The 27,811-nt window shown below is 47.7% G+C and overlaps 1 protein-coding gene and 1 long non-coding RNA gene across 7 annotated transcripts in view; one reads left to right on the forward strand and one right to left on the reverse strand.

Annotated features, from left to right (window-relative positions):
- The window catches only part of NADK (NAD kinase), a 798,433-nt gene that overhangs the window by 164,228 nt on the left and 606,394 nt on the right, over positions 1-27,811 (reverse strand). Inside the window, exon 1 of one of the 6 annotated variants that reach the window (XM_069610165.1) lies at positions 96-719. The exons of the other annotated variants lie outside the window; for them this stretch is intronic. Coding sequence (XP_069466266.1) covers positions 96-169 — 74 coding nt within the window. The 5' untranslated portion in view covers positions 170-719. Of the gene's footprint in view, positions 1-95; positions 720-27,811 lie in introns of those variants that run through there. 6 annotated transcript variants of the gene reach the window in all.
- LOC138472146 (uncharacterized) lies at positions 895-3,532 on the forward strand. Its single transcript, XR_011268561.1, has 2 exons — positions 895-1,091; positions 3,092-3,532. It is a non-coding gene; the product is annotated as an uncharacterized lncRNA (long non-coding RNA).

Here is a 27,811-nt window from a genome sequence, read left to right on the forward strand (position 1 = left end):
CCTCTCCCATTGCCCAGCACGAATGACGGTCTTCCCACATTAGGCAAGCATCCATTACTGTAGAGTCTAGAGTCCAACAGGTCGGCCATACTCACCATCTGCAGGCGCAGCATCTTACAGGGAAGCCTCGCCCCCCAACACTATCCAAGACCTTCATCGTCCTCTTCATGCGTTGCACCTGCCCGCAAGAAAAAGAGGAGAATCCTGCTCTGCCAAAACGAACTACCTGCTCCGAAAAGCCACAGCAGCCGGACTCAAAAAGAACAAAAAATGTCAATGTCCAACTAAAAAACCGGGCAGTAAATAGAACATAAAAACCCTTGACAATGTTTCACACAAATCGTTTTCAAGACATCTCTCAAAGAAAGCAGCAATCGCATGTCCTGCGGCTGCAAAGCGAACATCTATTGCATCCACAAATTGAAGTCCATGTGGCAGGACAGTGCGACAGGGCAGCCCCGAAAGAACCCGCCGGGTAGACCGCTCTTTCACGAGGCCAAGCCATAGGGGTGCAGAGATGCCTTACACTAGGATAAGCACACTACACCAGGAAGTGACAGGTGCAGTGAGTGACTGGATCCAGTGTCGGCGAATGGCCCGAGTGTATCGGGGGGTTTGCCACTGTACTTGCAGACAGACCACCAGCACCGTGCTGCGGGGCTGGGATCCTTGGCTCATGTGCAGCGCCCGTCTCCGCCACACTTCTGGCAGTGCTGGCATTGCACTGCGTGAAGGTGGCTCGGCCCCCGGCGGGAGTAGGGGGCGGGGCACGCCCCACAGTCAGGCGGCGCAACATATGAGAAAAGAACAGGGGGTGGGAAGTTGCAGCTGGCCACAGAAGGAGGGGAGGGGCGATGTGTGGCGTAAGTGCCACGCCCCCGGGGGGAACTCCACACCTTGCCACTTCATTCTCGGGCGCAGGCGGAAGGGAATGGAGACAACACCCTGCAACGAGAGGGCTGCATGAGAAACACCTGACGTCAGCCCCGCAGCCACCCATTCACACGACAAGGGACAAGGCGGAAGCACTCGCGACATGCTTTTGCCCCACTTACCTGCAGGCGCCCCTGCCCATTGTTTGTTTTCAGTAGGTAGGTTAGATACTACTAGCCAAGTGGGTTCAATAAGTGCTGCGGCGAGGGACAGCCTTTTCGGCGACAATACACCGAGTATTATGGACTCGGATAAAAATAGGAACCGATACTCAAAAATACAAGCGGTAATCTAGTTGTGTGGCCTGTGGGGAAAACAAAAGTGTTGTGATGAAACAAATTGTTCATCCAGGTGCACTCGAACTGCAAAGTTCCAATGCTTGGACACCAGGCGGCGAGTCTCAAAGGAGCAGAACACGTGTAACTACAACAGGCACGCTCAACGTTCACACCGATACCTAATGTGTGCCAATTCGTTTACATGCCATTGCATTCGGATGCAGATGCAGCCACTTTGTTTTTGTTAATGAAATCACTTTCAGTGGAGAAATTATCACAAAGCATTTCGCTACAGGCCCTGCCATTGTACTCAACAGCAGTACTGTGCCAAAAGCCACATGCGAAGTGGAAATACAGCAATTTCCCCCATTGCTCACAGACATATACATTTTTAAATGACGGCGAGGGAGAGTCGTCCTTTCTATAAAAATAATCAAGACACCACCTTGATCGGTGGCTGATTTAGGCACGGGGCTCCGCGTGGAACGCGTACAGAGGGCACTGGGTGGGCGGGGTATGGGGCAGAGCTTAGGGTGGAAGGAGTGAATGTCCGTCACAAGTGCGACAGTGATGAACGTTAGGAACACATGTTTCATGTTTAATTTGTCTTTTTCTACCATTGGAGTTGTGTGCGGTTTGGTGGCACGACTGGCTGCAAACATCCCTAGTTTCATGGGGTTTTGCTGCTGACAGTGATTTGGCCAGAATCCCTCAATTTGACATGTGTAATGTCAGTCACCCAGTCAGTGGGATACGGAGATAAATGACGGAGACATTAAAACTCAGGAATAGACATTTCACTGAGAAATGCCCCTTCACTCGAGAAATCTCCCGGATCTATGGGCCTTTGCACCCCTTACATTCGCTCCTCCCTTCCACAATCGCAGTGTCTCCTATTCCATACGCTCCCTAGTCGCCCACTCCTTTCACCTTCCAGTCACAACTCCCTCCCACCTTCCATCCACTCTTGCTTCCCCACAAGAACTATTGAGACAGCATACAAACAGAAGACTGGGCCCTAAGAATAGAACTACAGTATCCTTTATACATCATGTGTGTATTACTTCAGTTATAAAAAAAAACATTAAAAAAACAGCACAGACCCAAAGCAAAAGAGAAGGAAGAAAACTAGTGTGGAAACATCAATGACCGATTTGTCCTTCCCATCTGCTCCCCCTTCGCCCCCTGAACTTCCATCCACTCCCCCTTACCACAATTTCCCTTTCCCACCATCCCACACATCCTCACCATGTTTAATCAAGCATGATGCCCCTTCTCTACGCCTCATGCCTTATTCCACACTAGCTTCAGTATGTCCGCAAAATGGCCTCCTTTGAAACTGTGGCTACTCCCAGCAGGCCACGGCGAAGGGGCTGGGGGCCTGGTAGTTGTGAAAGAGACCGCCTGAATACTGCAGTGGAATGGGACATTTTGTAGCTTACAATATTATATTTTTAATCACATTATGCTTTTGCTGCATTTTGAAAGTACATTTTGAGTCGAGTTGACGTTATGCTAGTATGCAGGCGAGGCGGAGAGGCCAGGGTGCATCAGCAACAATATTTGGAAATGTAACCTTTAACCAATATCCTAAGAGCGACATTTGGCAACATCTGCTACTTTGGAGATATATATATATAAATAAATGTTCATTTGTTCAGAATCTTAAATCTCCGAATGTTCTATACCAATTGCTTGAAATGTTGACATAACGTTGCATTCGGATACAGGTGTGTTTCTATTTACCTATATCATACAGGTGTCACACCTGTGACAGGTAAAAACATGTTTTTTTTTAAAACTGCGCCATCTGTTGAACGTAAAAGCAACACACGCTATACTAAATATTTTACGATTCCATTTGAATGTTTCCGATTTAGAATGGCTCAAATACGTGCCACGGAAGCAGCAGAGCGACGTGCAGCCAGACTTGAGGATGCACGGATGCAAGCACAGGGATCGCGTTCAGCAGCTTCAGATCTGCTACGTTTGCAACAGAATGAAGACGACAGGCTGAGAGTGGCTGAAAGACGTCAACGAGAAACAGCAGATCAGCGTCAAACACGACTCCGTGCTCAGTAATCACGCAATTACAATTGCCTTGCATTCCGGTACAACCAAGCTGATGATTATAGTTTCAGCCGGCATGTTCTCATCGGCACTATGATGGAAGTGTGTCCTTATTGCAAGGCTCTGAAATTTGATGAGAAACGAAAGGAATGTGTTGCGCGGCTGGGAAAATTTAACTGCCTCAAATTGGAGAACCGCCAGAGCCATTGATTAAAAACAAGCATTGTGAAATTAAACATATTAGAAACGGCGCTTTCTCTTTTCTTTCTTTTCCACTTAACCAGACTGATTAAATTGTAGGGAGAGAGGGTGGGTGGGTGGTAGGGAGAGAGCGGGTGGGGAGAGGGTTTAGGGAGAGAGAGAGATAGGGCTGCACAGACAATGGAACAACAAAAAATATTGTATATCCACAAGCTTTGTGAAATTAAACATATTAGAAACGTGCGCTCTTTTCTTTCTTTTCCATTTAACCAAACTGAGCCACAGCAACGCGTGGCCGGGTTATTGGAATAGTGTATACAATGAACTGAATCCCTTCTAGGGGCACCTAATTTATGGCTCAGTGAGATGACATGATTTGCCCAGGATCACACATCTTGTTTAAGTGGTGAAGCCGGAATGTGTGCCTAGTCTGAAATTAAGGTACTTCTCCAAGTATCTTCTCAGGTAAAGTTGGTCCAAATATGTGCTTCTGCTTGAGTTTGAAAAACCTAAAATAATAAAACAGATGACTTAAGTGCACAAGTCACACGACAAATCAAGCTATACAACATTGTAGAAGCATGTTGATCAAAAGGTAGGGGTGGGGGGGAATAAGTGAAAATCTTGTTTTGAACACAAAGGACAAGTTTACAGCAGGGTTGTCCAAATCCGGACCTCGAGGGCTGTAAACCTGACAGGTTTTCAGGATATCCCTCATTAATAATCCAGAGGAAAAATGGGCATGCATTTAGAATCATTGTATGCACAACTATCTCATGAATATTAATGGAGGTATCCTTAAAACCGGGCATGGATCCATCTCTCGAGGCCTGTAGTTGGACAACCCTGGTTTACAGCTTGTTCAGTACATCCAATTTCTAGTCACCCAACAATTGCACTTGAATAGCTTATTGAAACCTTATTTAATTCGAAGGAAAAAAGGTGGAAGACCGAAAGTCACTCCAATCACTTATTTCCTGTTGTAAGTGGCCTGCTGCCGAGACGTGTTAAAAAGATAAGAGCTCACTGGGAGGGCCAAGTGAAGCCCTTAGCAAGGGAGGACCCATGGGCATTTGTCCCTGGTCGTAGTGTCATAGCTGCCCATGGTAAAATTACAAACTTATCCCAGAATCAATCAGGCGTACTTTACTGTTGGGGAACAAAACAGCAAATCTGATGCTCCAGTTTTGTGAATCAGCAAGCTTGCTATAGTGTTTGCCCAGATGTGCGGGCACATCCTTTGCGTTGCCTGAACTATATCACCGATTTCCCTAGGTAGGGGACTCATCAGAAAACCAATGCATAGCTGTGATGAATCCAGCGGAGTCCTCACTGATTTCCCCGCAGCGATCTCCTCCCCTGTGGCGAGAGGATGACGGTCGCTACTTGATCCTGACCCCAGGGGTGGATACATGGGGGGGGGGAGGATCACAGGGTAGGAGACACCTAACGGGGGGATGTGGGGACTCCTGATGAGCGGTGGTATTTCACCCTTTCCTCTGTGGGAGACTCTATATTACCAGAGACCTTAATGGCTTACTGTCACCAAACAGGTCCCCCCACATCCCCCCAACCAGAGTAACATGCAGGCTAGTTGTTTAGCTGGTCCTGATGTGAGCAGGTCATTTAAACAAAATGGCAGCAGCAATGCAGGACAGGGCTGTGCAGGAGAGGACAAAGTATCCTGTGCTTGGGCTCCTGACTGCGAGGCATCCGGACCAGTGTGCTGAGACAGGGAGTGACGTGCAGAGGAAAGGAAACCGCAGAGATGCTGGAGACCGCGCAGCAACTTCTGAGGACACCACTGCCAAAGCCAGCAGCATTTTCCGGTCCAGGGAAGCCAGCTGTTTCTCGTGGAGCCCCGTCGGACGCCGACAGGGCATCTGCACATTCCCAATGGGGAAGGTGCAACATTGTGGAATCGCGACAAAGTTTGAGAACGCAAAGACCTGGTGAGTCTGCCTAGAGCAGCGGGGGACCCCGGGGCATTACCATGCACACGCCAGCGAATGTTTGAAATGTATAAAGTTGCAAAGAAAAGAAAGGTACAAAGTTTGTTTAAATGTAACCAAGGAAATGCACAAGTTCAAATGCCAATAAGATCATCATTTGAAAGTGAACAAAACAAAGTGCTGCAACAAGCCCCAAGCATATACGGACATATGAGATGTCTATGCGAAGGAAAGTTGAGGCAAGTGCTACCCTAAGCAAAATATATTAAACACCTCAGGGTATGTGGGACAGTGAAACAAACAATGAAGCCAATAAGAAGTCCTGGCAGGGGAGTAAACCAGGCACCTAAAGTTGTATAAAGAGTTTGACATTGTGGGGAGATACCTGGCAGTGGAGTACACCAGGGGATTTTAAAACCCCATAGAAGGATTCCTGGAAGGGGAGGACACCAGGCAATCCGCAAAAGTAGTAAGCAAAGCTGAAGAAAGACTGCTAGGGAATGGATTGTTTGAAGTTACAGAAAGACTGTTATGGGATCGTTTGTTTGAAAAATAACTCGAGAATTCAGTACCAAAATACAAGGAACTTGTTGGATAAAGAGACACTTGGTACAAAGAAACTGTTGGGTAAAGAAACACAGTTTGGATAAAGAGACACTTTGTGCCATCCTACTTAAAAACCCTGGGGAACCCCCTCTGGATCCAAGTATCTTTCCTTGGAATCCTCTTTTGTTGGAACATATTTTTGTTTTTGAACACCTTTTACTAAATAGCAAGTCAAAGATATTTCCAGGGACCTTTTGTGGTTTTGTTTCTTGTTTGAGGTTCAGCTGGACACAAGGATGGCTTTTAAGTCACTGACTACTTGAGACAGACAGACAGATCCCCTTTTTTAGTTTTCCAGGTAGGCAGAATCCTCTTTATAATATGGCTATGGAGGTGTTTTTTGCAACCCATTTTTGTTGAATAAATGTCTGATTGAGAATATTATAACTGTGTCCGCCTATCATATCCGATTCGTCACATCGCATACATTAGTATGCAACCCTCTGTGGTAATCTTAGACGTGTGGTGGTGTCGTTCACTGTGGCACACCATCCTCTATCACAGTCCGAGGCGCAGCATGCATGAAGTAAATGGGAATCTCCACCTTAACGATCGTCTCACCAAATCCTATCAAGCTTTGATCCCTCAATTGCAAAAACTGCATCAATGTGCACTCTTACTATCCACATAATTGGTACTCAATCTATTGACCCAGATAGGATTAAAGACTTGAGTTAGCCATGTTGCAAAACTTGAACTTGCGAAGTACAGGCTGGACCGAAGTCTGAGTCTAGTGCTTAACTCATGAGCTATCCTCCCAGACACGATGACCTAACATCTAGATGTACAAGGGGAAAGGTGCAAGGTATTTCTACCTCAAGGTGGGAACAGAAGAAGTGATAATTGACTAAACCACAAAAGAGCCTAGACACTGTCAATTAGGCCCAACCAAGCCCCCAACATTGGTCATACCAACTAAACTAGCATTATAAGGCCAGATGGTTATGTAAACAAAATTTTTAGTTTGGGCTATTAGGTGGCTTTGCGCCACAACTAGTACATTAGGGTACAGCTAGGGAGAATTGGCATACATGGAGGGATACAAAACGTGTTCTTTGTTTATTTAACCTTCCATCGACTACCTATGGCAATGCTAATCCCTATGACCATTCCCACCCCCTCCCAAAACACATCTTCCTGGAATCTCTTTGAGCAAGGTTCATCAAGCCTGACCATCAAACTTTGTGCCCAAAGTGCCTGCCAATGTTTTTTTTTAATTTTCTTTTTAAGCTGTCCTTCTTAGAGTTCATTACTTATTTGGAGCTGTAATCGCACTACTGTAGGATTGTATTTTGCATTTTATTGTTTATATAGATTCGAAAATGAAGTGAGCTGGAAGCTTTTTACCTCCTGTTTATAGCCTAGAGGAGCCTGGTTAGCTTGACTCCAACAGCTAACAGGATCTACGTTTGGCTCCCGAGGCCAACTGATGCCAAACAAACACCTATGTGAATTTTACTCTGGATTTGGGACAATCTATAAAGAAACATATGGGCACATCTATGCACAATTTGAAGCATAAGGGGCCTAAATAAGGGCCAATTATTTATTCATATCTCATGTGGAAGATAGATTTGTGGAACGCAATGCGCTAGCTCCACGTTCCCCAGTGATCGCACCTGGTCACTGGTTAATTCTGGATACCCAGGATCTGCATTTAGCACCTGCTTATCCAATCTTAAATTCGATCCCTGTACGGGTGTAATACAAATAATGTCTTAACCAGGTCTGCTTTCAGCCACTCGATTTATAAGCACTATGCATGCCCATCATCCAAGTCTAGTTAAAATTGAAAAGGATGCACTAACCGTTTGTGACAAATATTCACACCTTGGGGTACAGCACAGTTCTTGCTTTTAAATGAAGGACTGCCAGACCTGTCCAGGCCATAATATTCACATTTCCGATTGCACACACATGTAGGCTAATCTTGTACATTGGAACAGTATGGTCCAGTATAGGGTCGTTAAACACATTCCATTCCTGTAGGAAAGATAGGTCAATGTGAAGATTACATACAACAGGCAAATAAAGTGACATTTAGAAGATGCTGGTGTATGGACCAACAACAGTCAGAAAGATGGGGAAGAAGGGCATTTCAGAAGTAGAGCCCTTTCGAGGGTAGTGGATTTTCAATTGTCATTTCGGTGAAGGGGCTGTGTATCAACTGAAGAGACACCTGTAGTCCGGCTCAACAGGCAGGTCTTGAGAGATGTGGCAGACTCAAAAATGGATAAAGTCAATGAGATGGTGTACATTTGTAAAACTGATAAAACGGGTGCCAGTGAGAGGGCTACTACGGGAACCTGTTGCCGAGATGGTCAGAGATTGTAATTGCTGGGATCTCCTTAGCTCCTGCTTATTGCCTAGAACAGCCTGGTCAACTGAACACCGACAGCTAGAAGGAATTAGTTACCTCTGACTCCTCACCTTAACTGGGCTCATCCAAACATACCTATGCGACACCAACGCTGTTGCCTTGGGAATGCATAAAAATAAGCATTCAGACACACTAGAAGAAATGTAAAGCATAATGCGTCAGATCTAAAGAATAAAAAGTTAGATATAGTTTGATTCTCACTCCGTGTACTGGCTTCTTGCTCCAAACCGGTAGTTCCCGTTTATCGGATTGTGACTGATGCACAGTAGCTGCTTTTAGCTCCTGTTCATAACATCTTTATTTTGATCCATTGAAGGTTATATACGTTATGTTATGTTACTTTGCCTTTATATAGCGCCTTAGCTATCATTGGTATGATCTCAAAGCGCTGGTAGGTTGAACGCCCTTGTGAACCGTAGTTCAAGTCAGTTGAGAAAATAGAGAGTCAAAGGTGCGTGGGTGCATCGGATATGTGTGCAGCCGTTGTGGCACTTGCATGATAGCTGCTTCTTAGCATTAGGTGTGGTGGTTGGGAGGGCAGAAATGTGTGTTCATTCTGGAGGGTTGACACCCAGATTGATTTTTGGCTGCGTTAGGCCTGAGGAGATGCGTAGGCTAGCGGTGTGTGCTCAGCTAGCTGTGTTTAATTAGGATGATGAGGAGTATGTGGCGGGTGTTAGTATGAGAACAGCTATACCGAATGTGTCATCGTATTGCTGTGTTCTAGTTGTGTGGTGGTGTATAGGAGAGAGTAAGCATGGTAGTGTGATATGGTGGTTTTCAGTAAGGCGCTTGAGATTGAGCGCTCATCTGTACCATCTATTCTATCTGTTTTATTCACTCTGTCCGTTCATTCCACTTCGTCTGTTCATACATTTCTTCTGGTTCATCGTTTAATTTACTAGTCTTTCCATCCATTCCATCATTCAATCCTTCATCGACATAAACTACTCCATCCAATCCGTTGATCCATTTCATCCTTCCCATCTGTTTAGTGTGTTCCATCTGTTCCATCCTTCCTATTCATTCGATCCGCTCCGTGTGCTCTATCCGTTCCACCTGTTCCATCCACTCCATCCGTTCCATCTGCTTGTTCGTCTCATCCGTTCAATCCACTCATCCGATCTATCCGATCCACTCCATCCGATCTACGCATTCCACTCCATCCGATCTATCCGTTCCATCCCTTCCACCCACTCCATCCCTTCCACCCACTCCATCCCTTCCACCCACTCCATCCCTTCTAACCACTCTATGTGTTTTGTCTGTTCCATTCGCTCTGCCAGCCAGTACGTCTAATCCATTCCATCTGATTAATCTGCTCCATCCGTTCGTTTTGACAAGTAGACTTATTCCAACTAGCTCTCAGTTCCATCCTTTGCATTCACTCTATCCGTTCGATTCACTCAGTGCGTTCCATCCGCTCGATCCGTTCTGTCCACTCCATCTGTTCCATCTACTCCCTCCGCTCAATTCAATCACCCTTTCCATCCATTTCATTCCTTTATCCACTTCCATCTGTCCACTCCATCCTTTACATTTCATCTGTTCGGGATGTTCCATCCGTTCCATCCACTTCATTCTTTCTACTCAGTTTATACGTTTTATTTACACTGGCAGTTTTAGTTTTCTATTTTTCTCGATCGGGTCTCGATGCTGGATTGTTATTTTTTGATTCAGCAACCTTGGGTTTCTGTTTGTCGCGTTTATACGGTTTGTGATAAGAGTCGATTTTTAAGGGAAGAGCAAGTTTTCAGTAATTTGCGGAAAGACATGAGGTCTTCGGTGAGTCGGAAGCGAGTTCCACAGAGAGGGGGCCAAGGCTAAGCATGATGATCCACCTAACCTGACTGAGTTGGTTTTTGGTATCACTTGCGAGGCGGGCAGAGCTTGATCTTAGAGTGCGAGGTGGATGGGTAGGGTTTTAGTTTATCCTGAAGGTATTGAGGTCCGTTTTTATGCATTGCTCGGTGAGAGATGCATAAGGTTTTGAAGGTCACCCTTCGGCCAACCAGGAGCCAGTGCAGAGTTGTGGGAGTTGGGGAGGTGTGATCTCTTTGGCCAAGTGCTAGTAGCAGTTTGGCTGCAGCATTTTGTGCTCTATGTAGTTGGAGCAAGCAGTCCGTAATCCATCCAAGACGAGGAAAGCTAACTCCCCCATATTCTACTACTGTCCCACTTTAGAAACAATGAACCATACCATCAACATTTATGCACCTGGTTTTCCTCATCAACACACCCTTTTCACATGTTGGCAAGCTCTGATGAGCTAGGCTATCAGCCTACCCTATGACGCACAGGTCACATCCTGTCTTCCAAGCACTCATCCTTGTTATTTATATTTATTTGAATGTGGACCCAGCAGTACGTCCAACCTCTTTCCCTCCTGTCAGCATTTGCTGAGTGACTCTTATTACATATGCTATTTAGAAAACAAGCTTTTCTATTTAACGGTTCCTCCAGCTTTACACGTACCCATTCTATGATCAATTAAAAAAAAGATTATATATATCAACATTACTCACCGTATTTTTGTTTTTTTGATGCTTGTATCTGCTTAGATTCACAGGCTTTTGCATAGGCAGACATCTAGTCAAAGAGGGACATCAACTGGGCGTGTCAGTAATGCTATCCTTAGTGTGATGTCCACTGTACCCCTGGTCATCCACACGTCAAGGTCCCTCTGTTTTGTTACAGACATGCGGTTTCATGAAGTGAAGCACGAGTACATATGCAATAAAGCAGAGAATGGAGATCGAGCCAGAAACATCCATGCACCTTCGACTCCAGCAGGGGAGTAAGGGGGGCACATGTGCATCTAAGCAGATTCAAGCATCTACGGTATGGAGGCTTTTTCGGCTGAGTTTGATGGCGCTTGAAAAAAGGTAGGAAGTTCAATGGACTGGTTGATATGGAACTTGGATATGAATTTTGGTGCAAACCTAGGATGGTCCTCAGACCATCTTGTCTTGGTGAATTACAAAGAACGGATCTTGTACAGATAAGGCTTGTAGCTCACGCACTCTTATGGAGGCGATATCTACTAGAAAGGCAGTCTTGTAGGTGTAGTGTTTTAGGCTGGCCTTGTGCATGGGCTCGAAGGGAGGACCAGTGAACATAGATTGATGGAGTATTTTCCCCTGGTGCTGGGACAGCATGCTGAATGGGCACAGAAGTTTGATTGGTTTGCACGTCACTAGTTTGAGTAAGTGTGGAAACCATGGCTGTCTTGCCAACATTGGAGCGATCAGGATTTACTGGACTTGTTCCTGGTGCATCTTGTGCACTATCCTACTGAGGTGTGTCTGTGGAAAAGCGTAAGCAAATTTCCCTGACCAACTTAGCCACTGGTCGTTCCCTTTGGATCCTGGTTGGGGAAACCTGGACGCTAAGTCTAGGCATTGTCCTTTTAGGCTTGTGGCAAAAACAAACACTAGCTCATCCCACTGACCACTTGCCTGAGACCATTGTTTTGCTAACCAATCTTGGCTTTGGGCGCATGCGCAGCAGCGCGTGTAGGACCAGGTAAATGCATGAGGCCATCATCCCACGCAGGCTGGCGCAATGCCTTGCATACTGTAATCAGACAATGTCTAGATAGTGAGGTACTGGTAACAGCATGTTTTGTACCCAGTCGTTTGAAGGGAAGACAAGCTCCTGTCTTGTTTTTAAGATTGCACTTAAGAATTGTTTTGTTTGACTGGGTAGGAGAATTGATTTTCTTTACATTGATAGAGGATCCCAATTGGAACAAAAGGTTGATTTTTCTTTGGGTGCTTGCAAATTTGAGAAGCCCCCCGCTACCAGCCAGTCTATATGAGGTACACTGGGATTGGCTATGCGTAGGTACGCCGCTACCACCGCTAGTACCTTGGTGAATACCCTTGGAGCAGAGGCTATGCTGAAGGGGAGCACCCTGAACTGGTAGTGTACTCCCACTATTCTGAAGCGCAGATAATTTCTAGTGCGCTGGGAACACTGAAATATGAAAGTATGCATCCTTTACATCCAATGTTGCCATGTAATCCCCGTTTTAAGAGCGTAATTTCTTCCTGAAGGGTAGTCATGTGAAACTTGTGGTTTGACTTCCGTGTTCCCTGGGCACAGGTCTAGTACTCGGTGCATTTGTTACGTCTTTCTTTGGCACATGGAAGTACATTGAATAGATACCCTGATTTACCTGGTTTGCCCAGAAGATGGCTTTGGCGTCCTTTTCCAGCAATGTTTTAACTGCCTCTAGAGAACGCGCTTGCCTTCCACTGTCATCTTAGTGTTTTAGCGGGTGGTTGGATAGTCTGTGTAGAAGTTCTATAAAATAACCACCCGCCACAGTGGAGAACACCCACTTGTCTGAGGTGATGGCCCCCCCTCCTCCCATGTGTGGGTGAATTCTGAGATATGACCTACTGGAATAGGATGGAAGGGGAATCTGCGTGTCATTGGGTGGGGTGGTACCCCTAGAGGAAGATCTTCCTCTACTCCTGGACCTTTTGTAGCTTCTTCGAAAGCTGGAGGACTGTCTCTTAGAGGTGCCCCATGAAGGGGACTGGCTACCCTGGTTGTAACTGGAGGATCGCTGTGGAGCCTGCCCAAGGAAGAACAGTCTGGTATTAAAAAGGCACCTCTTTGGACAAAGGGCTTGTTGGAAAGCTGCGCGAGAGACTTAAAAAAGGTATAATTCTTCCTCCACTACCTTACCGAAAAGGGCATTGGGCTAAATAGGCATATTTAATAGCGTGGCCTGTGTTTCCAACAAAGATTTAATAACATGCCCTCGGCTGTGATGCGGCCTGCAGCATCCAAGTTGTTTTTAAGATGCAGTTGGCTGTCTGTTTTCCCTCTGCAAACGTCTTTAGGAGCTGTGATTTTAGAGGCTCTGGAACAGCTTCAACCGGTTTTCCAAGCTCGTCAGATTTGTGGCAGTCACTTAGGGCACCAATGCAACCTTCACTGGAGTCCCCCGCCGCGCCTATGGATGCTCCGGCCTGCATGGTGTGGGCGGCCCAGCGCTTTGTTCGATGGTCCTTTATTGTTTTTGGCCTGAAAAGTTGACAAGATTTGCAAGTCTATTCGGGGTGGTCACTCGGCAGACAGCGATTACACTGTGAGGGGCCGAGGCTCGGTAAGGCCTAGGAAGGCCGCAGTTGTTGATCGTTGAGGTGGTTGTCGTGGACCATGTTGCCATCTGTCGAAAGCCACCGAAGCAGTTGGTAGTACGGCAGGCGGTTTAGTAAAGGGTAGGAAGAGAAATTAAAACTTTGTCTAGCAAAAAGCGTAGGCCCGAGGAACTCCACAAATTATCGAACGACCACAATGGTGGAAAAAACTATGTGGGACCTCAAGGCGTGAAGGAGCATGGGTACAATGGACGTCACACTAGGGATAGTATTACTGACGCGCCCAGTCGACGTCCCTTTGAATTTCTAAAACAAATCCGCGACTACCACCATATGTCAGCCTATGTAAAGCACGTGATCAAGCACATCCACAAGCCTCAGTATCACGCTGGTTTAACCAACTCCATTTGTCTAAAAAAATTACATGGGCAACTTCTCCTCTGGCCATACCCACTCCACCATTTTCTGCAGCATATGTTACATATGTGGAAAGTAACAGATTGGTGTTTAACGCTGGTCCTTACAGGAAAAAAAAAAAAAAAAAAAAAACACTGGACTTTCAGGATAACCTCTATGTAACTAATACCCATTTAGATGTATATATCAAAATTTATCATTTAAAGAAATTCTAAAACCTGGGGGGAATTAGACCCCTAAGTAACATCTGGCAACCAACCAGAATGGCAGCCGGAATAGATTCCCTTTCCCAAAAAGTTGCCTCCATACTTGTGGGATATTCCATCTCGAAGGACAGAATCAGAACCTTTTGTAGCATCCCATAAATATCCTGCCTTACTTTTGATGCGGGCCACGACGCATGCATGAATACAGGCTTTGCCTCCACAAGCGCTGCTTCTGTGCCCCACTCCTTTTCGATAAGCCTAGTTCGGGTCTTACCTGACAAGCCAAGGTTTTAGGGGGATGGAGGGAAGGCATATAGCAGAAACCCATCAGATATCAGATAAACCTTCAGGTCCTTCAAGAAATTCCCAGTGGAAGCCCTCACGGAAGACCTCACCAACCTTCACCTAACATGGACCAAACACCCCCAAGTGAGCTGCGACTATACTGGAAGCACTCAAGGCCACCCTCTCAGGTTCCATTGACTGACACGTGCCTCTGAAACAGTGCACCTGCAAAACAAAACAGTCAGCAACCTGGTACACACAAGAACGCAAACCTCAGCAAAAGAGTAATCAGGAAACAAGAGAAAGCCTGGCGCCGGTCTAGGACCACAACCAACCTGGCGCTCCTCAAGGAACTCTGTGCAACTTCTGATAACTAATCAACACAGCCAAGGCCTCCTACTATCAGAACGCCATATCAGAAGTAGACAACAATAGCAGAGCTCTCTTCAAAGCGGTCCAGCACTGCGGCAACTTGCTAGCTGACCCTGCCGTACCACACTCCATCGAAAAATCCACAGCCATCAACATCTTCATCGAGAAAAATCAAGATTCACCAGCACAGCCACAGCTCTGCATCCACAGACCCACCTCATGTCCCTCCTCACGAAATCTCCACACCCTGAACAACATCCAAGACACTCTATAGAGGAACTGGCAGAAACCCTGACCACCCTCAAAGCCACATCGTATACAGACATCCTCCCAGCATTCATCTTCAAGACCCTCCTCGCAGAAGCTCTCCTTCCCTACCTGGAGATTGTCAACAGCTCCCTAACTCAAGACACCTTCCCACCCACCCAAAGACATGACAAATCCTCCCTCTACTAAAGAAACCCACTCTGGACCCCAACAACCTAGGTAACTATCACCCCATCTTTCCTTCCTAGGTAAGACCATCAAGAAAGCGTTAGCCATGTAACTGCAGCAACACATCGACACCAACCATCTCCTCCAAACCTACCAATCTGTGTTCAGATGCAGCACAGTGATGGCAACCATACAGGTGGTCGACAACGTCCTCAACATCCTTGTTGATGGCCACCCCTCGACTCAATCGACCTCTCAGCCGCTTTCGACAGTAGACCACCAGATACTCACGGACACCCTACATTAGCACATGTGGATCAGTGACCTTGTCCTACATGGTTCAAGGCCTACCTCGCCAACCGCCAACAGTTTGTTCAGATGGACTGCTCTAGATTGCAAATCCTACCTGTCACCTGTGGAGTCTGGCGGGGTTCCATTCTCTCCCAGTGATCTTCAATTTATACATGCAGCCGCTAGGAACCCTCCTAGCTACACACAACATCCACATCCATCAATATGACGACAGATAGCTATACCTCAAAATTGACGCCATCAAAACCTGCCACTCGCTGATCCAGTCTTGGAGTGCATACTTGAAGCTCAACCTCTTTAAGACCGAATTCCTACTCCTCACCAACAACACCAGTAACACTAACACCTAGACATACAGACCTGGCTATCAACCCCGAACCCTGAGGGCTTCACACTCGAGCTCACCTCCTACGCCAGGTCTTTCAGGTTGCACATTGACAAAAAACATCTCTCCTTCAAGACATACACATAGCTAAGAAATCAGACAGCTTGGTATCCGCTCTCCCTCCTGCAGAAAGTCAAGCCCTTCCTCCCTCCAGACAGCTTTAGATCCACTGTTCAAGCTTTGTTCCTATCACACCTGGATGGGGCCAACACCCCCCCTCAAAGGCCTCCTGTTGTCCTCCCTTGTGCCCCTGAGCAGTGTCCTACACGCAGCCGCATGCCTCATCAATATTCTAAGCAGTTGTGACCACATCACCTCGGCCCTCACTAACCTCCACTAGCTCCCACAAATCACCCAAGTCCTGCTGCATCATCTATAAGGCAGTCGCCCTCAAGTCAACCAGCAACCTCATGGAGAAACTCAGCATCTTAGTGGACAGTGCACCAGCAGAAGCCACGACACTGGCAGACTTGAAATCCGCCACTGCAAAAAGGAAAGGACCAGAAAACAAGCCTTCACTACCATGCCTCAAGACTATGGAACATCTTCCCAGTCTGCATCAGGCTCGCAACCCCACGCTTCTACGAATCAAAAAAAAAAACAAAAAACTTAAGACCCACCTCTTCAAGGAGTCTCTCCTCCCCAATACCTAGGCCATCACGTCACCCCCCATGCCACCCGACTCACTAGAGGCTTTCTGCGCCCCCCCCCCCCCCTCGCCCCACCACCCTGTACAGCTCGGTGTCCCTCTGTATCCCCACCCCCCACTGTATAGCTGTTCTGTTAACTTTCAAAAGCACTCCGTTATGTATTTGTACTGTTGTATACCTCTGTAAAACGCCCTGTTGCTTCTCGAAGCTAGATCCGCGCTCAATAAATACAATAATAGGTAACCCACATAGAAGCAGAACGCCAAACATTATACAAATGAAACTTTGTGGCTGGTTAATGAGAGTCAAGCCGAGCAAGGAGTGTCAGAACACCTCAGTTAGCCAGAAATATATTATCTGTAAGGTGCTTGGAAAGCGTTGTACCAGTAAGCCAAGAGTGTCCCACGGACGGATGGATATTTGGTCATGGTGGCGTGACCAGTAGTGGGTGGACCAGGCAGTCAAACCACTGCACCGAAACCGCTATCCCTACCTGTTCGCACAGCCATCCTTACAGACCTGAACAGTATCCAAAGAGGTGGTGGCTGGACGATCTGTACAGGGAAGGAAGGTCGAGTCTCTGGTCGGTTTCCCAACAGCTAGCTCTACAAGACCCAGGAAGCGAGCTGTGATGAGTGGAAAAAGGTGACTGACCATCACAAAACCCCAGGCCGAACAGGTGAAGACTCCTGACACAAAGTACCAGGTAACCTGAATTATTAAAAGTCTGGGAGAGGGCCAAGGGAAGAGAGCCTCAGGGGACATCAGTAGTACCGATTAAGAGCAGCAAAGTAATCAAGCTAACCCTCACCTTGGCCATTGGTATTAAAGTCTGTCAGTACGGCTTTGGAAACCAGACACCCCTTAAAACATATTCAAGGCGTTACCTTCGAGTACAATACAAAGAAATTGAAACCAACAGGTCTTCTGGAGCATGATTGACTAGAACAGAGTTCTCAGGAGGGCCATCGGAGACAGAGGTCCTCCTGGGCACACCCCAGAATCATCTTGGGATGGTCCATTGAGCCAAACCAACCATCTCCTGTTATCTGTCTGTTACACATTGCCGATTCGTCAATAACAGCTCCCATGAAGTCATCTTTTCAGGGTATGACCTTAGCTTTGCATTCCTCAAGAAAGGAGAAAAATCGTTGTCATTTTCTTTTTGCTTGAAAAGCCAGGAGAATAGAGAATCTGTTGAGATTGTAAATCCCTAAACAAATAGAGAAAACAGTAAACCATTTTTGTGATACGATTCCCAGTCCAGTTCCACAAACGTGTGCTGCTGAGAGTCGAGAGGGACTACAGGAACAGCTTCACCATCCCAGTGGGGGCAGATCGAGAAATTGTGAAAACCTCCATAAAGGGAGCTACGAATCTTATTAAGAACTGCGAAAGACACTGGGGAACCAGCTCGAAGGGAGTCATTCTCTGAGCACCGCAAGAACTTTGTGATTATTTGATTTTCTGTTTGGTTACAGAGAATTCAGAGCCTTTATGGAACTTTTGCTTTGAACAACCTGAGAGTCATTTGGAAGCTTAGCATCCAGGAGAATGGAGTAATTCTACCAGATTACGAACAGTAGCTGGACTTTGCAGTGTTTTGTTGTAGGGATAGAGTAGAAGCCTTTATAACTGGGAAGTTTGTCTTTTTGTTTTGACTTGCACCGACATCCTGACAAGCACCAGAGTTTCTTTATTTGTATTGTATATATATATATATATATATATATATATATATATATATATATATGATACATTACTCACCGTAATCGTATTTCTGATGCTTGTATCTGCTTAGATTCACATGCTGTGCATAGGCCGACATCTAGTGGAAGCTGCGGAGTATTACAGTTTGTTTTTCGAAACTCAAAAATGGGCGTCGACACAGGCGTGCCAGTAATACTATCCCTAGTGTGACGTCCACTGTACCCAAGATCCCTCACGCGTCTGGGATCCTCAGATTGTATTTTTTCTGACATGAGGAAGCATGAGGAGTAGCGTGAGTACAGATAATCCAAGCAGATAGACAGAAAGGTAAGGCTACAAGTAATCATGCGCCTTCTCTCGGAGGGGAGGAAGGGTGGGTCGCATGTGAATCTAAGCAGATACAAGCATCAGAAATACGATTACGGTGAGTAATGTATCCCTTCTGAGGCTTGTGGAATCTGCTTAGATCACGTGCTGTGCATAGATTAGCGAGCAGTACCCGAAGAAGGAGGTGGGATGTGAGAAGGGTCATGAGCAAACAGGTGTCTTAGAACCGCTTGTCCCACTTGTGTATCTGTCTTGGAATGAGTGTCAATGCAGTAATGCTGAGTAAAAGTGTGAATAGAGCTCCAAGTAGCTGCTTTGCAAATGGTGTTGAGGGGAACATTTGCAATGAAAGCCAGAGTGGCACCAATGCCTCTAGTAGATGGGCCCTTGGCGTAAAAGGCAGAGTTTTTCCAGAAAGAGAGTAACACAGCTGTATACAGTTGATAATCCACTTCGAGATCGCGCCTTTAGAGACGCGATCCCCCTCTCTGCCTGTAGCTACGGAGACAAACAGTTGATCTGTTTTTCTTAGCGGTCTGGTTTTATTTACATAGTAGAGGACCGCCCTACGCACATCAAGGGTGTGTAGTTTCACCTCAGCCGAGCTTTGCGGGTTCTGGAAGAAAGCCGGAAGCTCGATGGACTGGTTTACATGGAACTTAGATATAAATTTAGGTGAGAACCTAGGGTGTGTGCGTAAAACCAGTTTGTCTTTGTGGATAATAAAGAAAGGATCCTGCACTGACAGAGCCTGAATTTCACTGACCCTTCTTATGGAGGTAATGGCTACTAAGAAGGCCGTTTTATAAGTCAGGTGTTTGAGACTACTTTTATGCATGGGTTCGAAAGGGGGGCCCATGAGCTTAGCTAGCACCACATTGAGGTCCCATCCTGGCGGTGGGTTCGAAATAGGAGGGTGAAGTCTCTTTACTCCTTCCATGAAGGCTTTAAGTTCTGGTACTTTCCACCACGATACTTTGTTATGGGATGTGGTGTAAGCCGAGAGGGCTGCCAGGTGTACTTTCAGAGAGTTAAAAACCAAACCTGCGTCCAGCAGGTGGAGCATGTATGTTACTACGTTGGAAGGAGTGCAATCAACTGGGTTGATTTGTTTATTCTGGCACCAAATAACGAATCTCTTCCACTTGACAAAGTAACAGTGCCTTGTGTTTGGTTTCCTGGATTCTTTTAGGATGTCCATACACCTCTGTGGTAAATTGAGGTGCCCAAACTCTATGACCTCAGGAGCCATGCTGCCAGGTTCATTGAGTTGGGTTCCTGGTGCACTGTTTGACCTTGTTGCTGGGACAGTAGGTTGTACCAGGCTGGGAGTTTGATGGGCTCGCACAGCGCCATCCTGCGTAGGTGTGGAAACCATGGTTGTCTCGCCCACATGGGAGCAACTAGGATGAGCGTCAACGATTCCTTGTTCATCTTGTACACCACCTTCCTGATGAGAGGAGTTGGAGGAAAAGCGTACGCAAACATCCCTGACCAGTTCATCCACAGGGCGTTCCCTTGGGAGTGTGGCTGGGGGAACCTGGATGCAAATCCTGGGCATTGTTTGTTTTCGCTTGTGGCGAATAGGTCTATAGTGGGGAAACCCCACTGAGAGAAGAGATCTTCTACGATCTCTCTGTGAAGGACCCATTCGTGTTCTTCTGGGAGGGAGTCTCTGCTTAGGGCATCCGCTAGGGAATTGAGCTCCCCTGGAACATGTTGTGCTGATAGGAAGATGTTCCGTCTGAGTGCCCATATCCAGATTTTCTGGGCAAGCTTGGACAGATTTGGCGAACGAGTCCCTCCTTGTTTGTTCAGATAGAACATGGCTGTCGTGCTGTCCTTCCGGATCTGCACCGACAAGTTTAGTAGATGGGGCTCGAACGCCCGAAGCGCTCGGAATACTGCCAGAAGCTCTAGCAGGTTGATGTGGTTCTTGGCTACTGAGTGAGACCAGAGACCCTGAGCTGTGTGGTGGAGATGGTGAGCTCCCCACCCAGTCAGGCAAGCATCTGTAGTTACCACTGCTTGTACTTCAGGATCGTAAAAGGGTTTTCCCCTTGCGAGATTCTCTTTTGTCCACCAGTGTAAGCTTTGTACGAGTGTTGGCGAAACGACCAATAGATCGTCCCACTGACCACTTGCCTGAGACCACTGTTTCGCCAACCATTCCTGCATGGGACGCATGCGCAGACGCGCGTGGGGGACCAGGAAATGCATGACGCCATCATGCCCAGTAACCGCATTGCTTTGCGTACCGTTATTTGTTGACCTGACTGATAATGTGGAATTTGCAGTAGTATATTCCGAATTCTTTCTTCCGAGGGGAAGGTCAACCCTTTCTGAGTATCTAGGATTGCTCCTAGGAACTGTTTTGAGGTGCTTGGCACCAGACTTGACTTCTTCTCGTTGATAGAGAAGCCTAATTCGTGGAGGAGGTCGATAGTCCTCTGAATGTTTGACCTGCAAATTCTTGGGGTTTCCCCCGTTATGAGCCAGTCGTCCAGATAAGGGTACACTGGGATTGCCTCCCTGCGTAGGTGTGCAGCTGCCACCGCCAGTACCTTGGTGAATACCCTTGGTGCTGAAGCTATCCCGAAGGGCAGTACCTTGAATTGGTAGTGGCGACTGTCCACTTTGAAGCGCAAGTATTTTTTGTGCGCTGGGAGCATGGAAATATGAAAATAAGCATCTTTCATATCCAAGGTTGCCATGTAGTCCCCCTTTTTTAGGAGGGGGATTACCTCTTGTAGCGTGGTCATACGGAATTTTTGGGGCTTGACATACTTGTTGGCAGGCCGTAGGTCCAATACTGGGCGCATTGTCAAATCTTTCTTTGGCACAAGGAAGTAAGTTGAATAGATACCCTTGTTTACCTGGTGTCCTGGGACGAGTTCTATCGCGTCCTTTTCTAGCAGAATGGCGATCTCCTCGAGAAGGATCTTCTGATGTTCTAAGGAGTGTATTCTTTGTCGTGGAGGGTGGTTCCGGGGACGCTGCAGTAATTCTATACAATATCCTGTGGACACTGTTGACAGCACCCATCTGTCTGAGGTGATCCCTTCCCAAGCCTGGGTGAAGTTGGAAATGCGTCCCCCTACTGGGGTTGCGTGAGAAGGGACCCTGAACTGAGCGTCACTGCTTTGGCGGAGGCGTGCCACCTCCCTTGTTGGGGCTGCCTCTGCCTCTTCCACGACCTCTCTTGTTACCCTTGCTGTAACTTTGGGTAGACTGCTGGTTGTTGTTCCATTGTGTACCCTGTCCTTGGGCATAGTTGCCTCTTTGTGAATTTTGGCCGCGTGGGCGACGAAAATTACTGTTCCCCCTCTGGTTTGGGGGTTTGTTGGTAAGCTGGCCAAGGGATTTGAGAGTCTCGTACTCGTCCTTGGCATTCTTAAGTGCGTCTTCGACCGCTTTCCCAAACAATAGATCGGGTTCCACCGGCTTGTCTATTAATGAAGCCTGTGTTTCTGTTTTGAACCCCGACTGCCGTAACCACGCATGTCTCTTGATAACAGTACCTTCTGCTATCAATCTTCCTGCGTTGTCTGCAGCGTCGAAAGTTGCTTTTAATATGCAACCAGACACGGCTCTTCCTTCTGCCGAGATCCGAGCCAACTGGCCCTTTAACGGTTCAGGAGCAGAGGCTATGAGCGCCGCGACCTCTTCCCATTGATGGCAGTTGTAACTTGCCAACAGGGTGGTGGAGTTTGCAATCCTTGCTTGGTAGGCGGACGTTGAGGCTACCTTCCTGCCAAACCCGTACAGTCTTTTGCTCTCCTTGTCGGGAGGAGCTTCTGACGACGATAAGGGTGTCCCAGCCCTCTTCCGAGTGTTGGTAACCACTAGGGAGTCTGGTTTAAGATGACCTCTTATATAAAGAGGGTCAGACTGGGCTGCCCGAAAAAGTTTTTCGACTCTGGGGTTGACTGCTCTGGTGAGGTTAGGATTCACCAGGGATGGATCTATTCTTCGTTGGATGGATTTAAGGATAGGGATGGTCTGAGCGACCGGCCTCCTCTCTCCCACCAACTCTTCTGCGAAGTCCCTTTCCATCTTGTACACCGTGGGTGTCGATGTGAAAATGTTCTGCTGCGCGAGCAAGAACTTCATTAAGGAGGGGTTGGTAATCAACTGGCTAGTCGGTAACTGGGGCTTCGCTCTCTACCGGGGAATCTACTCTGTAAATTTCCTGCTCATCTTCTACCTCCTCCAGGTCCTCATCCTCCGCATAGTATTCAGACCCGGTTCGTTCCTCCATAATTGTAAACTCCTGGTCCCCTTCAGGGAAAGGTTGTCCTTGGTATCTGGGGTGTGGAGTAGAGTATGGAGTAGAGTAAGGCTGCACCTCGAAGGGGTCAGGTCTTTCGACCCGGGCCTTTTTACTTAGGGGGATAGGATCAGAGGAGCCTGAGGGTGTGGCCCCTTGAGGGTCATACGAAAGGAAATGTTCTGGGTTTTTGTCATAAAAATCAGCTAAGGAAGACATCCTTGACATGACCCTGTCTATGTCCTCACTGGACCATTCTTTGGAACAGGGTATGACTTTAGTAGGCAACTTAGAGGACTTATCAAGGGTACCCTTGCTTGATGTTGATGTCCCAGTAGATTTATGTTTATGTGTCTGCTTGGGGTGGAAGGATGGTCTTACAGGAGTGGAAGGCTGAGCTTTCCGCTGTTTCCCTCCCTCCCCGTGCGTGGAAAAATGTTTTCCCTGCCCCTTGGAGGCCCCAGAGACTTTCGACGCCTGGCGCCGACGGTCGGGAGAGGTATCTTGCTTCGAGCGTGGGGCCTCGCTGGTGTTAACTGCGCTCTCCGTCTCTTGGAGCGCGGCCTGGGGGTGGAAGTCGTCTTCGTCTTCCGACGATCGAACTTCCGTTAATCTAGGGAGTGAGGCACTCTTGGCAAGAGTGGATGATTGCCTTGCGTCATGAGGCGATCTCGATCGAGAGCGCCCAGAGGACACCGAGTCGGACCGTTCTATCCGTGCCTCTTTCCGAGAAGTCGACGTCGTCGAGGTTCGGTTGGACTTAGTGTGTTTCGTGTGTGTAGGGTGTGTAGCGCTTGCGTCGCCGGGGGTCTTCCCCATAGCCGCCCTGCCGGACAACCTTCCGAGGTTGGGGACCTGCGCTCGGCAGTCTTTCGACGCCGTAATGCCCTCGCCGTCCGAAAGTACGGCGTCGCTGCCATCGCTGAAGGCGCCCTCCGCTGCCATGGCTGCCTGCCTGGCGTGGTGGGCCCAACGCTTTGTCGAACGGTCCTTAAGTGTCTTAGGCTTAAACCTACTACACGCTCTGCAGTTCGCTTCGGGGTGGTCCCTCGGCAAGCAGAGATTGCACGTGGCGTGCCTGTCGACCCAAGGGTATTTGCGGTTGCACTTGGGGCAGAATTGGAAAGGGGTACCCTCCATACGCACCTTGAGGCAGCGGGCTGGTAAGTGTAGGAAATATATAAGGTGTACCTATATACCAAGAGTGAAGAGTATGTACCACCCCCCACTCTCCCTACTTGCAGGGCCGAGGCCAGCGGCCTACTAGGCCCGGGCCGAGGCCAGCGTCCTTCCGAGGCCCAGATCCGTCATGCAGCAGCCGACGGTCGATGTCTTCTCCAGCCGTCGTCGAGTGTCGATGGTCGACGTTGGGGTGGGGAAGGATGTCAATAAATAATTTTAAATTGAGATAATTAGCAAAAGTATGGCTAAGGCCAGGGGACTCCGCAAGATGCTTCCGACCAGTATGGCGGAAAAAAACAATCTGAGGATCCCAGACGCGTGAGGGATCTTGGGTACAGTGGACATCACACTAGGGATAGTATTACTGGCACGCCTGTGTCGACGCCCATTTTCGAGTTTCGAAAAACAAACTGTAATACTCCGCAGCTTCCACTAGATGTCGGCCTATGCACAGCATGTGATCTAAGCAGATTCCACAAGCCTCAGAAATATATATATATATATATATATATATATATAGTGCGCCTGGCCCAAAGGCATCTGTTTAGGTAGGGAAATCCCCTTAGTGTCAAGGATAGATAGGCTTGGTTCATCATTTAATAAAAGTCTATAGCAACCACTATAATTATAATTGGTTATTTATAACACGCTTAATAGCCAGAACTGTCTAGGCGCGGACCCGGAGATTGAAACTGTGTTGCTCCACGTCGTATTGCTTCCAAGGCGAGCGCGTTGCCCCCAAGCTATTTTCCATAGATCACCATGGCACCACTTGGTCAGTCTTCATTCCTTGTTGCCACAAAAGTGCTACGCAGCCCTGACAGGGTGCATGAGAAATTAGAGAAATGACTGACTACATAGTGGCCAGGATGCCTGGGGCATGGTAGAACGGACTGTCATCTGTGAGAGTGTGAAAGCCCTTGCGGTCGTAATATAATGATGCAGGTAATTGTTTGTAAAAGGTAGGCCTGCTAATCAGGCCCCCATTCATGAATACTCCATGCCAAAATACTGCAAACACGTACCTTTGCTGAACAGCCTACAGGGGCCCTCACCTCACCTACAGCTGTGTTGTGAGCCACAGCAGGTTCAAAGGTCACATGTGCATTTCCGACTGCTGCTAGAACACAATGCTCCTGCAGGCGGAGGTGGATTTTTAATCTTCTGCAACCTGATCTAAAGGATAGCAATTGTATGGCTTAGACACTCGTGGTGTGTAAATCTTTAAATATAAGCCACGTCAGGGTTGTGGCATGGTGACCTGCGAAAGACATATAATTATACAGCTGAAGCAATTAGATCACACATGTCAGCTCTCTGAGCAAGGCCAACTATGACAGAAATGATGGGTCTAGGCTGACCGTCTCCACGACTGCCTTGAAACTAGCCAGAATACTGCCACTTTGATTTTCTTGCAGAAAGGGTACCGCCTAGCCCCAGGGCATAGAGTCTTCCACCAGGACGACAATTGGGAATATTGCTTCAGAGGCAGCACTGAAATAACAAAACCAGTCTCACACCAGGGTGCTTATCACTTTGAAGTCAGCAGGCATGGGACGGGGCAGGAGCAGGGTTAAAGTAAAAAGAGGAGGGAGGCAGGCCTGGAGAAGAGTCCCATCATCTTGGGCTCTCTGCCTTTTTCCTGTCCCCTCCGTTTCCTGCAGCCAAGTTACCCTGTGTGCGGTCAGAAGGTTAAAGGGGGTACTTGTTACAACAAGGTTTATACCACTTCTAGCAGGCTTGCTTTGGACAAATCTCTCGGGGCAATTTGTCTTTAAAAGAAGAGGGGTGTCCCCTCATTCGTTAACTCATCTATGGACCATCAAGAGAAAGATACCATTTTGTATCTCTGTTGGGAGCACAGTCCATTCCAATGTCCTCTGCCATATAGGTAGATGAAAGCTCTGTCCCATAACCATCCCTAAGAAACAGTGGCATTGACTGCTGCTAGGCCTCTCCTGGCTGCACTGGAAACAGACCCATTCACGGGAGATGAAGGAGATGAAGGATCGCCTGTAGTCTATAGCCAAGTGCCCTGGAGTGGGAGTGCAGAATAGGAGGACAAGCAGTGTCCTTTGAGACCCTGCATTGTGCCCCCCAGCAAACCCAAAATCAATGAACAGCTCTGGGACCGGATTGTGAGTTACACCAACATGGACATTGCCTGCCTATCCCAAGCTTGTTCGTGGCACGTGCCATTTCTACTTGGACCTCACCGCGTGTTGGACCTAGTCAACTGTGACTAATACCAGGGCAGTCACTGCTCCCATGAGAGCAGCCCCTTCTCATGAGGCCAGGGAGGGGAGGCTACTACCCAATAGTAGCCCTGGCGGTGGTACTCAGCAGGAGGGTCTCATGGGGAGGGAAACCCCCTATGGGACCAGTGACTACTGCTATGGGAGAACAGTATTTCCACCCTCCACCACTACTTCCCTTATACTCCAACGCTGCACTTCCCAATAACTATGTATTGCTGTGGAGTAGAGGATGCCATTCACGTAAGACATACTGAGACGAGGAAGAATAGGTATTACTTAGATGGAGTACACCAAAAAAACTGACAATCAACTCACCTAACCCAGTGGAGAGTAATCCTGACAGCACTGGGATGAAGAAGATCTTAGGAATAAGGAGCATACCGCGGATCCAAAGTACATGCTCCATTCAATGTGGACACTGTAAGCATAAAAAGGAATGAAGCACTGTAAAAGTTATCCGATTCTCCCTGGAGGAGCTGCGAGAGCTAGCACGGCCAAGGAGAGAAGAAAGCAGACCAGGATACCGAAAAGGGAGCGGGAAGCTACAGTACCGGTCTGGAGTGGGAGAACCACTCGACAGTCCACCTAAGAGAAACTCCAGGCGTTCCTTAGAGCTGGACAGTGTGAGAAGTGAGAACGCCACCACCTGGGTGAAGTGTACCGCTGCGAAGCCACTGCAGCTGGAGAGAGACCACGAGGGTCAGGGAAGCCCCACAGCTGATCGCAGATGCCAGAGAAGACCCAGGACAGCCGCGTACCGGGAGAGAAGGTACATACATCACTGAGAAGGTAGTCAAGAGCCCAAAAAAGGTCAAGAATACAGGGTGTGGGACCCTAACTAAGAGGAAGAGGTGTTGACTTACATGAGTCACACAATAGTACTTGGTAGAGAAGTGAACAAAGTGTATCAAAAGGGAAAGCACACAAGCAAGGCAAGTCTGGGACATGCACCCACAAGATAGCCGAAGTCGTAGGGTCTCGGACCCTGACCAAAGGGGAGAGACCTTTGCATACGCTGGGCCACATGATCGTATTTGGCAGGAGAGTGAACCAAGTCTAACCAGAAGGAGGGCCACAAAAAAGAAGCAATCTGGGCCCTGCACCCATAAAAAGGAAGAACGATCCTCAGTACCTCTTCATAGTCACAGTACCTGGCAGAGCGATAAGCCAGGTGGACTTTGCATAACGAAAGGTAAAGGAAATCAGGGGAAGAAGTGCCCCCCCAACCCGACAACATTAACTGCCAAGAATTCTGAGAAAGGGAAACATCCCCGTACCCCCCAAACCATGTGTAATTTGAAAATCCAGAGAAATGCCAGGGGAAGAGAGGCATTACCCCAGCAAGTAGTATATTTCAGAAGCCTGAGGAAGGGCAGGGAACGGACATATTCCCCATACAGAAACTTGAGCAACAAGAAACCTGACAAAGGCTATGGTGAGGGAGCCATCCCCCTAACACCATGAA

This window comes from Ambystoma mexicanum, chromosome 8, assembly GCF_040938575.1.
Source record: "Ambystoma mexicanum isolate Mex_15411 chromosome 8, UKY_AmexF1_1, whole genome shotgun sequence".
In the NCBI taxonomy this organism is placed as follows: Eukaryota; Metazoa; Chordata; class Amphibia; order Caudata; family Ambystomatidae; genus Ambystoma; species Ambystoma mexicanum.